Source organism: Camellia sinensis, chromosome 5 (assembly GCF_055761805.1).
Source record: "Camellia sinensis isolate YWXY chromosome 5, ASM5576180v1, whole genome shotgun sequence".
Taxonomy (NCBI): domain Eukaryota; kingdom Viridiplantae; phylum Streptophyta; class Magnoliopsida; order Ericales; family Theaceae; genus Camellia; species Camellia sinensis.
In genome coordinates this window covers 191,077,889-191,095,441 of record NC_138965.1, presented here as the reverse complement: position 1 = coordinate 191,095,441, position 17,553 = coordinate 191,077,889, and the positions used below count along the sequence as shown (strand labels likewise).

The 17,553-nt window shown below is 34.7% G+C and overlaps 1 protein-coding gene across 1 annotated transcript; it reads left to right on the top strand.

Moving 5' to 3' along the window:
• Window positions 1-10,019: 10,019 nt before the first annotated feature.
• Window positions 10,020-13,815, top strand: LOC114257664 (zinc finger protein JAGGED). The gene is made up of 5 exons (XM_028197445.2): window positions 10,020-10,312; window positions 10,446-10,540; window positions 10,907-11,038; window positions 12,167-12,251; window positions 12,691-13,815. Coding segments are annotated over exons 1-5 (771 nt in total). The 5' UTR covers window positions 10,020-10,310; the 3' UTR covers window positions 13,148-13,815.
• The last annotated feature ends 3,738 nt before the right edge of the window (window positions 13,816-17,553 follow it).

The following is a 17,553-nucleotide window of genomic DNA, read 5'->3' as shown; positions in this document are numbered from 1 at the left end:
TTCTTTCTTCATGTTCTTTTTAATTTCAAGTTCTTGATGGTTGTGTTCTCTGAATATTATGGTGGCATGTTTTCAATTGAAACAGTTGCTGCTTTCAATATTTTATTTGATTCACTTTAAGCTGTGAGATTATTATGGAGCTGGGAGTCGTGATGCAAGGCCCTGTCATAGTTTGTTATCTTATTTCTTTCTCCTCTGGGCACCTCACTTCACATAGATCCGGTACTGCTTGAAGGTCATATGATAAGTTGAGATCTTGACTAAAGTGATTTGAGTTATTTATTTTTACACTGAACCTGTACATTTAGTTTTTCTTTGTTGCCTCTATTTAGTCAAAAGTTTGTTGATTTCAGATCATAATTTTAAGTTTAACAAAACACATATGTCTAACTCCCATACATTTGAAGTGTAGATTCTTTGGAGGGATGAATTTCTTCTTGTAGAAAACTTTCTTAAATTAAATGTTCCTTCATCTCTTAGTAGTTTCTCATTTTGTTGTGTTTATGGCTATGTTTGTCAGGCATCTCAAGCATGGATGGAGTGGCTTATGAAAAAGCGCAAAGCTTTTGACCAGCGGGGTGATATGGCTGTTGCAGCTTGGGCTGAGCAGCAGCAGCGTGAGATGAATCTCCGTGTGCGCCATCTTTCTCGTTCAAAGGTGTTGAATTATTCTCAATATTTCTACAATGATTCATATATTGCTCTTCAACTCTCTAATGATCAATGGAAAGTCCATTACCTAATATAATCCGACTCATTGTATTTTCCAGAATTTGTATATACTGAAATTATGACATAATACAGATAGACTGGGTCCATTACCTAATATAGAGTGATAGTAATCACTCTGTTTGATTAAGTTTTTGTTTTTTGGTTTTCGTTTTTTTGAAATTAAAAAAAAATGTTCCATTTTTTATTTTTGTTTTCGGAAAACAAAGGTGGGTTGTTTTAAGAAAATTTTCTTGAAAACAATTTTAAGTAACAATTTTCAAATGTTTATTTTAAGAGAAATGTTAGGGATCATGAAAATTTTTTCATGAAAATAATCATGAAAAATCTGTGACTCTTAGATTACCTTGATTAGTGTGTGGTGCTTTATTTTAAGTGTAATCCAAAGGTCACAAATCTTTCATGATCAGTTTCATGAAAGACTTTTCATGATACCTAGCATTACTATTATTTTAAACATGGTTTCTTGAATGTTGAGTCATTCGGTGGTTTTTGGGTGAATCTGCTTACTGATGATGATTAACTAGTGAGCAACTGCTTTCTGCTTGGCCGTTTCACTACTGGCCTCAAGCCTTTGAGTTCGTTCTTTCAATTCATGCACATTATCTAATATTTGGGTAATTTTTCAAGTGATACCTATATTTTAGCATTTTTTGGTTTATGGTAGGATACTATTGAACTTGCTAAGAATTCAAAAGCTAATTACTGTTAGTTTTTCTGTCCATAACAAAAAGAATTGTAGGAATTTGTAAATTAGCAAACTAGTTGCAACCTTGCAATTCTACCAATGTAAATCATCTGTTCCTGTCAAAATGAAATTTATTGACTCTTTTTTTTTTGCAAGACTAATGGAATGTAGTATTTCAAGAGTCTGAAGAAGCTTCAGTAGTAGTCCAGATAGTAACATTGGGAAGCAATCCAAAATTGGGAAGTCAATTTGATCTATCAAACCTTAGTCAGAAGCTCGAGTTTTCCCCCCTATGAAATCCCAATACTGTAACTGATATATGTAACTTGTCATAATCTGATTCCACTGTGCAATTCACTGCACTGTGTAACAAATTTGATGACATAAGAAAGCGTAGCTTGGATCTATTTAAAATTTTGTTCTCTATTTTTTCTGTTGCTGTTAACAATTTTCAACGGACTTTTCGCACATGCTTGGCTCACAGGCTTGTGAAACTATGAATATTGTGTATACCGCTTTATATTCTTTTTTTGATAAGTAATCTCTCTTTTATGTTCATACACAAGATGATCCATTCTTGATGTGCTATTGCATTTTTTTACAAGTAAAAACTATTATATAAAAAGGCACCAAGGGGCCACCACCCAATTCTTGATGTGCTACTGCATTATGAGAAGTTTAATTTCTAGCAAATGATCAAGTTTGATCATAAACTTTTTAATCATAATTTTTTTAAACCAAGTTATAGAGAAATTCCTGTCATTATTCTTTTTCTTTTATTGACGACTATTAGTCTATTATATTTCTACGCATCCTTGATCATGTTAAATTTATTTCCTCATCTTCAAATTCTTTAAATTCCTCACTAGCTTTTGGCCTTTTATCATTCTGCAAGTTACAAACAGTCGAGGATAGTCATTACATGCCTATTGTTCGTCCAGAAGGAAAGGCTTTGCCTTGTGTATTAATACAGGTTAAAAAATAAATGTGGATGAGTAGAGATTGTTCTTATAGAAAAAGTAAGGATAGTATATGGAATATCAAAGGTCTGTCTAATAATTTTTCTAAAAATATAGGTCCTTCACTTGCTTTCTGTCATAGTATGGATGAGTATTAAGCTGGTAGATAATTGAATTAGCTTTAACAAATTCATTCTGTAAATCTGTTTTACTAACAAGCTGTCTGTATTGATTTTACCAGTGGATGCAGGGCAGATGCCAGTGAAGCGGCTATAATATTGTTGCCTTCAAACATTACTATTTTCACCCTTGATTTCTCAGGGTTTGGACTATCTGGAGGAGAGCATGTCACATTACGGTGGAATGAAGTAAATGGCTTTTTTTTTTTGATCGGCAAAGAAAATCTTTATTGATGAAGGTATGCAAAAAGTATACAGGACATCAATAAAGAGGACATCAATAAAGTGGACTTGGCCCACTTTGAAAAGCAGCCCCTTAATTGCAGGCCCATTCACTCCAATGGCTCTTCTAGTAGGCCCAATGTACCTGCATCAGTAAATGGGTTTCTCTCTGGCCCTTTGTCCAACTTAAACCCGTGTATGAGAAATAATTCTGCTCATACACAGTTAGTCCAAGACTCAATTTCAGTCTCCAGCAAAGATCACCAACGAAACCTCAGGAATAAAGGGAAGATGAAGTCAAAAATGGAGGGGTTCACTAGCTTTGCTAGGATTCATGCGTACTCAAACAATGCAGCCAAGAAGCATTTTACTAAATCTGTTATCTACAGACCTGCTGCTAAAGCTCTAGCCCAGTCTAATTCATTTGCAAGTAACTCTTCTCTGAGAAATTAGATCCTTTCTGAAGCTGTAGCTACAATTCAATTAGGGAAGTCTCTTGGAATAGACTACCATGGGAAGGAAGGCATTGTGCTCAACAAAATTGCTGAACTAGAACTTAAAGACAAGGAGAAAATTGCCAAGGATGGGAAGGCCCAGCAGTAAAGGGAAAGATTAGGGCCTTGTGAGTGAATCAATGGTTTTATCATGAAGTTAATATCTTGGAATATCAGGGGTATGGGGAAGGTGGAGAAACAGGGTAGAATCAAGAGACTCCTAAAAGACAAAAATGTTGATATTGTTTTTTTTCAAGAAACCAAAAGGGCAATCATATCAGATGGTGATGCTAGAAGGCTATGGGGAAGCAAAAATATGGAGTTCATGTCTGTTGATCCTGAAGGAACAGCCGGAGGCCTGCTATGTATTTGGGATCCTGCAGTTTTCACACTCTCTGGCTGCTGCTGTAATAGGAGGTACATCTTACTCTCAGGTTCCTTATACAACACTTTTGACTGTGTCCTACTTAATATTCATGCCCCCAATGATGTTGGGGCCAGATCTTCTTTTTGGGCTAATGTCCTAAAGCTTAAATCCCTTTTCCCTCTTCCTTGGTGCATGGGTGGTGATTTTAATGAAATTAGCCATATTAGTGAAAGAATTGGTTGCTCTAGGAGAGACAGGGGCATGAAGCATCTTAATGACTTCATTGGCAATAGTGAGCTTCATGATTTACCACTTCATGGGAGGAGGTACACATGGTGCAATGCCCAAGAATCAGAGAAATTGAGCAGAATTGATAGGATTTTACTAAGTCCTGAATGGATGATTAATTTCTCAATGAAATTGTGGGGTTTACCCAGGCTAATCTCAGACCATTGCCCTTTATTAATGATGGAGGATACCAGAGATTGGGGGCCAAAACCCTTCAGGTTCCTAAATGCGTGGACTCTTCACCCCAGCTTTGCTCAGTTATTTACCTCATCATGGTCAGATAACTCTTTTGTTGGATGGTCTGGGTATATACTCTCCCAAAAGCTAAAGCATCTGAAGCAAGTCTTAAAATTAGCAAACTTAGAATAGTTAGAATGAAGTAAATGGCTGAGCATGTCACAAGTTATGTTTCAAATTGTTATGCTAGATGGATGTGACTTGTGAATGAAAACTTAGAATAGTTGTATTGTGTCGAATGTTAATGAATTATGTATTGTGTCGAATGTTAATGATTCAGTTAATTTGAATGATGCTTTAAAATTATAGGTTTATTATGGATTGAATGAATTATTAGGAATTACAGGTGTATTGTTTTCTTGCTTTGGCGATCAATTTATTAGTCGTGACATCCAAAATAATTTTTTTTCTCAAAAAATGACAATTGCCGACCAAGAGTTTTGGTCGCAAAAAATACATCTATTGCCGACCAAAATAGCTCTTGGTCGTGGAAACTCACTTTTGCCGACCAAAAGTTTTGGTCGCGAAAAGTAACAAATGGCGACCACCATTTTTGGTCGTGGAATGCCACAATTGGCGACCAAACTTTTTGGTAGTTGAATGTGATAATTGGTGACCAAACTTTTTGGTCGGGAAAATATCACTTTTTGCGACCAAAGTGTTTTAGCGACAAAATGAATTAGTCGCGGTAATTAAATATTTAGCGATCAAAAATTTAGTCGGCAAATCCAACTTTTGCCCACCAACCAAAATTTTGGTCGCGAATTACTTTTGCCGACCCTCAATTGGCGACCAAAGTAGCGACCAAAAAAATTGGACGCGAATAACTTTTACCGACCAAAAATAGACTTTTAGCGACTAATTTTTTTGTTGCCAAAAGTATTAATTCTTGTAGTGATATATGATCATCTCATACTTGTATAATATGCATGTCAATATACGAAATTGTCATTTCCATGGCCATTTTTTTCTTTTAAGTGTGAGGTCCACCTATGTCGGAGTGATGGCTGCAAAAATACACAAGGTTACGAAAACATTAGCTCCCATGGGCACATATGTCAAAGAGCATTGTTATTTAAAATAAAAAATTAGATTTAATTTTTAAATTTAATAGAGAAATTCTATTTCCACACACTACTTCCTCTCTTTTCATATCTTTTCTCAATACACACACTAAATAAATTTAAATTATCAACTTTCACTCAATACACATTCTACCATACCAAAAATACCCTTACCATCTTTATCCTCCAAACCCTCAACCTAACAAGCCACCACTGCTGTTGCCGCCGCTGGTGACACCTCTTCCCCTCCCTTTCACTTCCAGTTTTTACCCCCACCCCTCCCTCCACCCGCCGGCACCACTTCCGCAACCTTCATCGCCGAAATCGATCTATGATTTCCTCTCTCTCTCTCTCTCTCTCTCTCTCTCTCTTAATTGCGAAGTAGGGTTGTTACTGGTGCCACCATCGCGACCTCAACCCTCTCCCATTGAGATCGATCCCTCTCTCTCTCTCTTTCTCTCTCACAATCGCGAAGGGGGTAGAAAATGGAGGCGGCAGCGATTCACTTGGTGGCAGTGAGAGACGAAGGCGAAGGAAGATCGCGGTGGTAGGCAATGAAAGCGGAGGGAGATCGCAGTGGTGCGTCGATCTTTTTCTCAAACAAAGGAGGGTCGCAATGGTGGGAAAGAGGCGACGGCCATGGATGGTGATGATGGAAATTGATGGTTTGGGAGAGTTAGAGTTAGGGTTTTGGGAAAGGGATATTTTGGTAAGTTAATTTTAGGACAAAAATGTAATAAAAAAAATCATTAAATGTGTGAAAAGAGAGAAAATAGTGTATGGAAATAGAAGCTCACAATTCAATGATATGACAATCAATTAGATTTTAAAGACAACATTCTCTCTTATATTTTCTTTAATCCTCAACCAATAAGTCTAAAAAATAGGCTTGGATATCATTTTTCTGTGTGAAATTTCATGAAGTGTTTTTTGTTGTCACAAGATTTTTCATTTTATTTAGAAGGTTTTAGATTTGAGTTTTGATAATTTATTTGACTCAATATATGAATCTAGCAGATGGTCGAATATATCTCGAGTTTGTGCTGTTAAGGTGGGTTCAAAAGCTTTGCCAAACATTTGTTCTCGGAAGAAAAAATTAAAAACTTAATTATTGAGATTTTTTTCCCTACAAAAAGAACCTATTTATGATAATATGAGATTATTGTTTCTCTGTTTCTCATCTTGTATTATTTAACTCTCTTCATTTATAATATATCATATCATCTCTCATTTTTATTACTACTGTCATTCTTAAATTTACAAAATTAATCCGTCTTCATTTTAAATTTTTTCTGTTCTATTAAAATTTTAAAAACTCGTGAGGCTAAGCAGTTGGTTGTGTAGATGTGAGTAGCAGTAATAGGGGAGTTTGCACCCTTCGAATCTCTCTCAATGCATTCTGTTTTCCTTGAATCTTTAATTTCATATTTTTAATAAAATTTTTACTTTTCCGATCAAAAAAATAAAAATAAAAAATGAGATAGGGCCAATGCACTACAATTTCACATCTCTAATCAAATCTAGAAATGAATGTAGATCAATCAAACCTTCTCTTATTGAACCTTTTTTTGGAAAATTCACAGACAGTTGTAGGCAATGGGTCTAGAATTCATTTTTGGGATAATCATTGGCTGGGGAATCATTGTATCAAGAGTGACTTTCCTAGGCTTTATAGTTTATCAATTGAGAAGGATTTATCTTTGAGCATGATGATTGAAAGGAAAAGGAACTCAGGTGGATGGAATTTCAATTTTAGAAGATCCTTATTTGCTTGGGAGTCTGAGGAGTTGGTAAGATTATGCACTGTTCTGAATCAAGTGGAATTGATGACTTCAATTAGGAAGAATTATTTGAAGTGGTTGGCATGTCTATCAGGTCAGTTTAGTATGTCTTCCCTCTATGGCCCCGTTTAGTAGAGCTGTGGAAAAGTGATTATAACTTATAGCCTAACAGCTTATAACTTATTACTGTGAACATAAGCTGATTTTTGACTTATAAATTAAGCTTCCCCTCCCTCACTCAAAGAATAAGTTGATTTTTGACTTACAAAAAGTTATAAGCTGTATTATTAAACCGAACCAAACACATCAAAATAGCTTAAATTAAGCTAAAAACTTAAATAAGCTCTACCAAACAGGGCCTATAACCTGTATGTGCCTAGCAATTTTGTGGTGGTCACTAAGCTACTGTGGAATAATATTGTTCCACCAAAAGTCCAATATCTTAGCTGGTTGGCTTGGAATGAGAGATTGAAGACTATGGGGTTTCTACAAAAAAATTGGTGTGCTGAACCAAAATGCCTTTGTCAATTGTGTGTTCTGTAAGCATACAATAGAAATAGTCAATCGTGTACTTCTGTTGTTTAGCAACTGTGTGTTCTGATGTTTGACAGGTGTGGTCATGCCTGATGAATTGGTGGGGGTACATTGGGTGACACTTGATAATGTTAATGGGCTACTACAATGGTGGAGTGGATATAAATGGAGAAAATTTGAAAATAAAATTTGGAAGGCAATCCCGATGGCTATCATGTGGTCATTATGGAAAATCAGAAATGATGTGGTCTTTAATGGGAAACATTTCTAATTGAATGAACTCTGTGAATTGATCAAGGTAAGAATTGCTTTTTAGGTTAAAGCTCAGTCATAGGAGCCTTCGTATTTAGGGATTGTTTAAGGTGTCCTAAATAAGTGTACTTTTTGACTTTTTTGACTAAAAAGTTAAGGAAAAAAAGATAGCTGCTTGGGATAACTTTTTATCTTTTTACAAAAAAATGTGTATTAAAATATTGTATAAAATGAAAAAAATTACGTTTTTAGCCCTAAATTGTAGACTCATCAGTGACAGGCGGTAGGAGGATAGTACGGCTTGGTTGAAATGATGCATGAGACTTCACAGGTACTGTTGGGCCGTGGGAGCCCACAACGGATCCCATTTCAATGATCTGAATCATTCAATATGTAGAACTCGTTGAGTACTATATGCTATGAAAAATCACTTTAATCAGATATCGACATCTATGTGATCAAAATAGTTTTGTATGAAATTAATGGACGATGAAAAATAAACGACTGAAAAAAATCTGATTTGATCACATAGCTATCCATATCCGATCAACGTGATTTTTTACAGGAATATAGCACTCGACGAGTTCTACACATTGAACAGTTTCGATTATCAAAATGAGACCCGTAATGGCCCCCATGGGCCGAACAACACCATTTTTTGTAAATTTTTTGTGCAGCTGATTAGGTAATTTGTACCATCTAGCTCAGACTGTACCATCACGTCAATGACTTTTTGGGTTGTACTTTTGTTTGTATAATTTTTTTTTATATTTTTTTTGTGAATAGTGATAACTTTTTAACTTTTTAATTTTTTGTCTTTTCTAGGCTAGGTCAAACCAGCCCTTAGTACAGGATATTATTAATAACTTACAACAAATGAGAGCTATTGGTTGTTGAACATTGCATCAGTATAGGCAATGAGGAGAAGGGTTACTTTGAACGATATGTAGATCTTATGGGAGGCTGCTAGGGGTGTGGGTGTTCTGTTGTATTGTTTTGTTTTTACCCACTGTAGTTGTTTGTGTTCTTTTCTGGGGTGTTGGTTTCTCAATAACCCTTAGCTAGAGTTAGCAAATGATAGGGGTGCTGTTCTTGGTGCTAATCTTGTTGGGATGAAGGGTAGCACTATCATGTTATTTGCTCTTTGTCCTTACTTTATTGATCTAATCCATATTTTTATATTTTGTTGCTTCAATAAAGTTTTTTTGCTCATAAAAAAAATATATATAATTTTTTCACACCTAACTAGACCATACATTATTTTTCATGCATTTTTATGAATCTGGATATACATTCTATGTCCCTTTGAATCTTATTAGTTCAAGGAATATTTTTGCTCATATGAACAACTCTATAAACCAATAAAATCCAATAGAATAGAAAATGACATTGAAGGAGACAGAGAAAGGAGAGAGCAGGATGTGCCCCAAGGCACAATTGGACCCAAATGATCAAATCATCAATGTCTTACAAAAATAGATGATAAATGTGATTTTGATAATGAATCATCTTTTCTTTTCTTTTTTTAAAAAAAGATATGTAATTTGATTATATGATTCTGAATATGTGATTAATTTAATTCTTTATATGAATAATTTATTTAACATATAAACCCATTTTCTAGTCCAATGATGTGTGAGAGAAATGATTAGAAAAGATATGAGAAAAAAAATTGTCTTAAATATTTTAATTGATTATTACATTATTAGATTTAAAAATTAAATATAACTTTTAGATTTCAATACTCTTATAAAAATGGGCCTGAAGTGAACTCTACCAAAAGGCACAACAAGAGCCCCTCATTTCATAAAATAATAAAATAATCATGAAAGATCTTGATTTATCAAATGAAAAATTATTAACAAATCATGAAATGTTATGTAATATTATTTATATAGTACTTCTGATAAATGACAAATTACAAAACATCTTATATAATTTATCTCTTTTATTTTAATTATTCTTGTTGTAATATATATATTTTTTACATTATCAAATTATTTTATTTTTGCTGCGAAATTAGTTGGAGTGGACGATGAGACTTCATTTTTTGCTATGGTTACTCTTCTTCATCAAATACATACTTTATTTTATCATTGGGCATATGATCTCTGCTAGTTGTAGGGCAATAGAGCTAGTCCTAAAGTAAGCCAAAACATCTTAAGCAACGTCCCTCTCAATCTCTTGCTCTATCAACCTAACCAAATGCCACTACCATCCACCTCCCAGCTTCTACCCCCTCCCCATTCTCCTTTTTAAAGTCACGAGACCCACTGTCCCGTGTTCTTTCAATAGCAAGGACATATATATATAGAGAGAGAGAGAAATGCATTTTTGTCTTCAGAGGGGATGACAGAGGAACTGATAGAGAACTTTCAAGCTCCTTTCTCCACCATCACTCAACTAGCCTCTAAATTGCAGTCTCAAACTGAAGTCTTATAAATTTCCAAGCTTTAGTTATCTCCCATCTCTACAGATTTCTCACCTCATATCTTCTGTCTCTCTCTGTCGGTGCCATGTAGGTCTCACCCCCACAATACCTTCATTATCTTCTTCTTCTTGTTCTTCTTCTTCCCTATCTCTTGTTATCTAACCCTCTCTCTCTCTCTCTCTCTCTCTCTCTCTCTCTCTCTCTATGACTTTGTTTTCAGGAGACCTGAGGGAAACCCTTTAGACCTCAACTACTTGCCTGATGATTACAGTAGAGATGGCAAACATGTTATTGAAGACAGCTCTTCATCTGATGGTATATTACTTTCTTTGACTACTATTAACTGGCTAAAACAGTTTAATCACTTTTTCCTTCTAGTTTCTCAGTACCAAGAAAAGAAAAGAAAAGAAAAAAGGCTTGTCAAAGCTGCTGAAATGGATTTTTTTTTTTTTTTTTTTCTTTTCTAGGTATGGGAGAGTGCAATTTTTTTCTTTTCTAGGTATGAAAGAGTGCAATTTTGTTTGCTTACTACAGTTTATTTGAAGCTTTAAATTCAAAACCATAAAAAAGTAAGCAGATTGTGAGCTTCAATGTTAGGGCAATTAGGGTTTGCTTTTGTTTATGAGATTAGACACATCAAAGTTGCTTTATATAGCATTTTTTTTTTTTTTTTGGTTGCAGGGCATAGGAAAAAGAAAAGCGGCGGGAAGGATGAGAAAGATGAGAATGGGAAGGTCTATGAGTGTAGGTTTTGCTCTCTCAAGTTTTGTAAGTCTCAAGCCCTTGGAGGACACATGAATCGCCACCGCCAAGGCATGCCCTTTTCTTCCTCTAACTTAAAAATATATAAACATAATTTTTTTTTAATTTTAATTTTATTTTTTGGTTTAAAATATAAATTACATATATATGAATGTGTTAACAACCCATAACATCTGTTGGACAAAGTTTCTTTAGTACTTGATTTTTTTTTTTTTTTTTTTTAATTCCTATGTCTTGAAACACGTAGTAGTTATTTCAAAATATAAAAATCTCCAAAGTATAAATATTTCTAAATAGTTTAACACATGACATAGAAAATTTTGTGATAAAAGATCCTATGCTATACATGATTTTAAATAATGATATATATTAGGGGTGTTTTGGAAAGATGTTTAAAAACTGACTTTTTGATTTTTTATTTTGATTTTTGCTTTTAAACTTTTTTATGTGAGAGAGGAAATAAGTTAAAACTTAAGAAATGACTTTTAATTCACTTTTCAAAAAGTATCAACCATGTTTCTCATTGTGTGTGAAATTGCATATGATTGGTCACCTAGTTGGGATACAATTTTCCTCATGCCTTTTTCTTGTATTTGGTTCCTCTTTTAGACTCCGTTTGAGAATAGACTAATTTAGTAATTTTTTAGTTATTTGGCTAAAATACGAACTAAAAAAAACTAGTATATTTAGTATGATTTTTTGACTTTTTACGAAAAGATGTGCAAAAAGTAGAGAGAAAAGAGAATCTTTGACTTTTTTGTATGAGTTATTGGCTTTTAACTAATTTAATAACTTTTTAACTTTTTGGTTAAAAAGTTCGGTTGCCAAACGAGGCCTTAGTTTCAATATAATTTCTTCTATTCTATTAGTTGATAAAAAAACTAAAATAAATAAAAAAATAAGAAATTAATATCATTAATATAATTATGTATCAGTTCAAATTAAATAATATTGATTGATATATCAATTAATAGCAAGATGAAAAGTTCACGATTTGATTACAGATAGGGCATCTAATTGTTAGTCAATGATTTGCCCATGGAAGGGTGGTCATGTCAATCTTGTCATGTCAACCATTGTCCTTCCATTCCACTTCTTGTCGCTGAATTCTTGGTGGGGGTGTGTTATTGTTATTGTTAGTGTTTGATTTGATTTGTGTGTGTTTTGTGGTTCGGTCAGAGAGGGAGACAGAAACACTGAACCGGGCTCGTCAGCTGGTCTTCAGTAACGATAGTCTGGCTGCCCAAGCTGCTCATCACCTAGGGTTTGTTTTAGTTTCTCTTTCTTTCTTTCTTTATTTTCTTTTTCTTTTCAAGATCATTGAACACCAAAAAAGAAAATTCATATGATCGCCCAAATAGTGTTTTCAAATCAAGGCAATACCAGTAGAGAGTATTAGCCGATATATTGGTATTCAAAATCTAAAAATCCCAATATTTAAAACCCTGATCAATCCATTTTGCCATTACTTTTCAAGAATCAAAAGTTCATATTCTTGTTCCTCAAATATTGTGTTTTAAAATCTTTATAGCAACAACAATTGAGATAATTAATCACTCACGAACTATTTTGAACTAAAGAAGATACCCATTTATACTTCATTATTCAATACCATAGCACAGAGTCCTCTTTCTTTGATTCTTTATTTTTTATTGTTGTTGCTTGTCCTCTTCACTAAATTGATTGTATGAGAATCTTAGCAGAGGCCAATCAGTCCCACACGGAGGCTATCATCAAACAGGCAATATGGGTGATCCATCTCTACCTTTTTACTCAACAAGACTGTTTCCTGGTTCTTCATCTACCTTCTTACAACCATCACCACCGCCACCGCATCAGTCATACATATACACATCTCCTTCACGCCCCGTCTCCTCTTATCCGGTGAACGATTGCTTCGTAGGCCATGTCCTCTCCGGCGGCAGCAACACGCAATATGGTCACCCCAACCCAAACTACGCCGCCGCTGCACCACCACCACCAGATACCAATTACACTTGCATTGGTGCTCCAGTGGGACATAGTGTTGGTGGTGGTGGAAGTATAGACATGTCACTGCACAATCAGGACGAGGGATTAAATTGGAGTAGGAGCTACACGGGGCTGACACAGCAAAATTTGGATCCATCGTCGATCAACCGGTTTCAAGATGGGTTTTAGTGGTATTTTTGAGTGGGAGTGTAAGTTTGGATCAGCTTTGACAAGCCACTCTCACACTGAGAGAGAGTCATAACCCAAGAAGCTGACAAAATGGGGTCATGCAAGAAATTAGACAGGTTTTGGTTTTTCTACAGGTCACTTTAGGGACAGCTTTTTAGCTGAGAGCCTGAGGTACAACAAGAAGCATAGTTTGGCTTGGAGGTGGGGATTGGGATTGGGATTGGGATTGGGATTGGATTGGATTTGTGTGAAAAGGAAACTAGAAATGAGGGTTTGCTGGTGCAGGTGGGACAAGAAGTTAGATATGAACTGAAAGTTTTTTGCATTTGGTTCTAGTTTTGCATGGGAACCTTTTGCCTTTATTTTCATTTTGGTTCCTCCTTTTGTCTCTTGTGCACTCTCTCTCTCTCTCTCTCTTTTTCTCTCCAACCAAAATGGGCATTATCTAGTTTCTTCAAACACTTGTCACTTGTCAATGGTTGGATTTTTGTTTTCAAATCATTAACTAACATTAATTTATTTTAATTTTGCTTTTTTTGAAAAAAATTTGATACATATATGTATTGTATATATGTGTCGATTCACCATTTCCTCTTTACATTTTTAGATCTATTTCATTTTTTTACAGAGGATAAAAAAATAAAAATAAAAAAATTGGGGGTACTGTTTAGTTACGTGTGAAGCTATTAGGGTGATTGAATCTTATAGTATGATGAGTTGCATAGGTAGCCATTGATGTAACATACTAAAGATAGGAAGACAATGTGGTGAGGAATTTTATTTTATTTATTTTATTTTTATTTTTTATTTTTTATTTTTTATTTTTTTTATTTTTAACAATGTTAACTGTGTATTTTAAAATTTTAGTTTAAGGAGGTGGATCTCCTCCCGTCTTTAATCCGGATTGGTAGGTGCTGTTTAGATTTGTGGAATCTATCACAGTTTTTATTACGATAATTCAAATCGTTTATTTTATTGGGCTATACGTGTATATCAATTACAAATAAAAATTAAGTTGATTCGATAATTGTAATTTATTTAATTTATCGTATTTGTCATAAAAAAAATGAATGGTCTATTTTTAAAAATACAATTGTCGTCTATTTTTTCAGTGACAAACGTAATAAATTGAATAGGTTACAATTATTGAATCGACCTAATTTTTTTTTTTCTTGATTGATATACATAAAGTGTCCAACAAAGTAAATTATTAGAATTATCAAAACGAGATTAATAATAGACCATACAGATCTGAATAGTACCCTCCAGTTTGCATTAAAGACTGGAAGGGCTCCAGGTCCCTAGTTTAAAGATAACATTTTGATTATTTGTAAATGTGAGGAGAATTTAAAAAAAATAACCTTCAACTAGGGGTGAGTAGCGAATATTCCAATCCACCCAAACTGATCGGACTGATTCGTCGCATTTTGGACGGATGCGTGATAACAAGCGGATAGTTGTCAATTTATTTTTTTCAATTCGCCTAATTTTGGAAAGACGGCGGATTTGAAGTTCATTTGGCCGCAACTAAACTGCGAAACCGCGACCACCACAAGTAATTTGTAAGACTTTGTATTTTCAATTTGTTTAAATATTCTGTTTGTGTTTTCAATTGAAAAAAAGTTTAGATATTCTGTTGTATTTTTAATTTATTTTTAATTTAAAAATCATTTTATTAAATTGCAAGTGGTGATATTTTGTATTTTATCGTGAAAAATATAAGGCTTAATTTTGTTATTTTAAATAGTTTTTGAATAAAAAAAATCAAATTAAATAGTTTTTGAATAAAAAAAGTAATGAAATAGTTTTGATAGTGCATGATTTTCTTATATGTATTTTGTTGGACAATCTTCACTGTATTTAAAAGATTTAATTCTATTGTGTACACAACAACAAATAGAATTTAAAGAAATAAAGAAAAGGAGAGAATTTGTTTGATTACTAAAATCAAACTCGAAATAAAAATATATAAATAAAAAAACAGATTTTATTTTGTTACAAAAACAAAATTAAAATCTGAATAAATAAACAAATAAAAACAACACTGAAAGTAATTAAATAACTTACTTGATTTAATTTCTTCGAATTATTTTTCTGATCAAGTCCAGTGTTTAACACTGTGTCCTTAAGACAGATTCGTCCTCTCCACGGTGCTTTCAGAATTCGGACGTCTATCTCCCAGGATGAAATGATCTTCCACAAACAATAGCAGCACTACTAACTGTTTGCCTTACGAACACACTAAGTGTTTACACTCTTTCTTTCGAAAATAAAATGCAGCAAGATGAAGAATAGAAAACAGAAGTGAAATACGAAATTTCTGAATGCAAAATATCAAATGAGGGTGGTCCTATTTATAGATGTGAAGGTGGCTCTTGGATTTGAAATAAACAGGTATGTAGCTCTTGGTTTTGAATTGAACAGGTATCATACCTGTTGGGTTTTGAATTCAAACAGATTTGAATTAATTCAAACAGATAGTAAAACGGGAAGGGCCCTGTTTGGGTGTGCATTAATTCCAAAACAGTTTATTTCTGTTTGAAACCGGGAAGGGCCCTGTTTGGATGAACAAAAAATCCAAACTAATTTAATTTGAATTCTGGATTTTATTTTAATAAAATTAAATTCAAATGTTTTTGGCCCAAAAAGATTAGAAGCCCAACCCACGCACCCGCGCCCAAGCCCAGGCCCGGCCCAGCCCGCCCGACCGGACGGCGGCGGCGGCGCGCGTGTGTGGTGATTTTTGGGTCCAATGGGTCTAGCCCATTTTGCCCATAACCTCTCCCTCTAAAACACTTGGGTACCCCTTGGGGCACACCCCAAGTATCTCACCCTAAGCCTTATAAACCCTTTCAAAACTTCCCACCAAATCAATGTGGGACAAGCCAATTTACAACCTTAAGGAATTTCCACCAAAACTCCATTTCCATGGAGCACACTTTGGCTTCAATTTCCCATTCACTCGGTAATGGTTTTGAGCAACCAAATATACCACGTGAATCACAACGCGGCATAGAACGCGTTACCACTTTGACCCGAGTAAATCGACACTCGGGGCCCACCTAAAAAATAGACCAAACTTGAGGAAAAATTAACCATTTCCAACAATCCCCCACATGAATGGAATTTGATGACAACGGAAATGTAACAATATGCAGACTTAACGAAAGAGTATAAGTCGAAAATATCTTGCATCAGGATAGGTAGTTTTCGGCTTTGAACCTTCCCTAGTGATAACCTATCGGACTTACTGGCTAACCAATGGACGCGATGCCTTGAATTGTTCAGCCGTTTGTGTAAGCCAAGACAATAGATTTCACACAAAATATCTTCTAACACATCGTGGTTCTCACTGTTGTGTTCATTTTGGCCTTGAACGCGCCTGGTTTTCATAAGTGTTTCTAGAGAATTTAGCCTTTGCATTCTCATAGAACCGGCCCCAGTTCAACACTCATATAGGTGATTCTTATTGTGAGTATCTCCTTATACTCGTCTTGATTTTATGTCTTAATCAAGATATAAGTAATCATTAAAAGCAAAGCTTATCCTTATACCTCTGCATACAACATATGTTGCAGATATCACTCTCACCATAGGAATGGGTAGGAATTTTAATCCCTTGGTGATTTCTGGCGAGCCATACATAACTTAGTTGTCCCTTTGAACTTAGTTCTTGGGATCTCCAGTCATATAAGTATGGTTATCATTATGACGACTCTTATGTAATAGGCTTTAATCCCATCCCCTTCGATGAACTATACACTAGCTCTTTTGTCAAACCTTTTGTTAACGGATCCGCAATATTCTCTTTAGATTTTATATAATCTATTGAGATTACTCCGTTTGACAACAATTGCCTTACGGTATTATGTCGACGACGAATATGTCGTGACTTACCATTATACATATGATTCTGTGCCCTGCCTATTGCAGATTGACTATCACAATGAATGCAAATAGCCGGCACAGGTTTTGGCCACATTGGAATGTCTTCTAAGAAGTGACGAAGCCATTCTGCTTCTTCACCTGCTTTGTCTAAAGCAATAAACTCGGATTCCATTGTGGATCGTGCGATGCAAATTTGTTTCGTGGACTTCCAAGAAACAGCAGCGCCTCCTAGAGTAAAGACATATCCACTAGTGGATTTTGAATCTTTAGTATCCGATATCCAATTGGCATCACAATAACCTTCGAGTCTTGCTGGATATCGAGTAAAGTTCAAACCTTGATCACGAGTAAATCTTAGATATCTAAGAACTCGAATGATCGCTTTCCAATGGTCTTCTCCAGGGTTACTAGTGTACCTACTCAATTTACTTATAGCATAAGCTATATCAGGACGAGTACAATTCATTAGGTACATTAGGCTTCCAATGATTTGGGAGTATTTTAACTGAGACACTGCA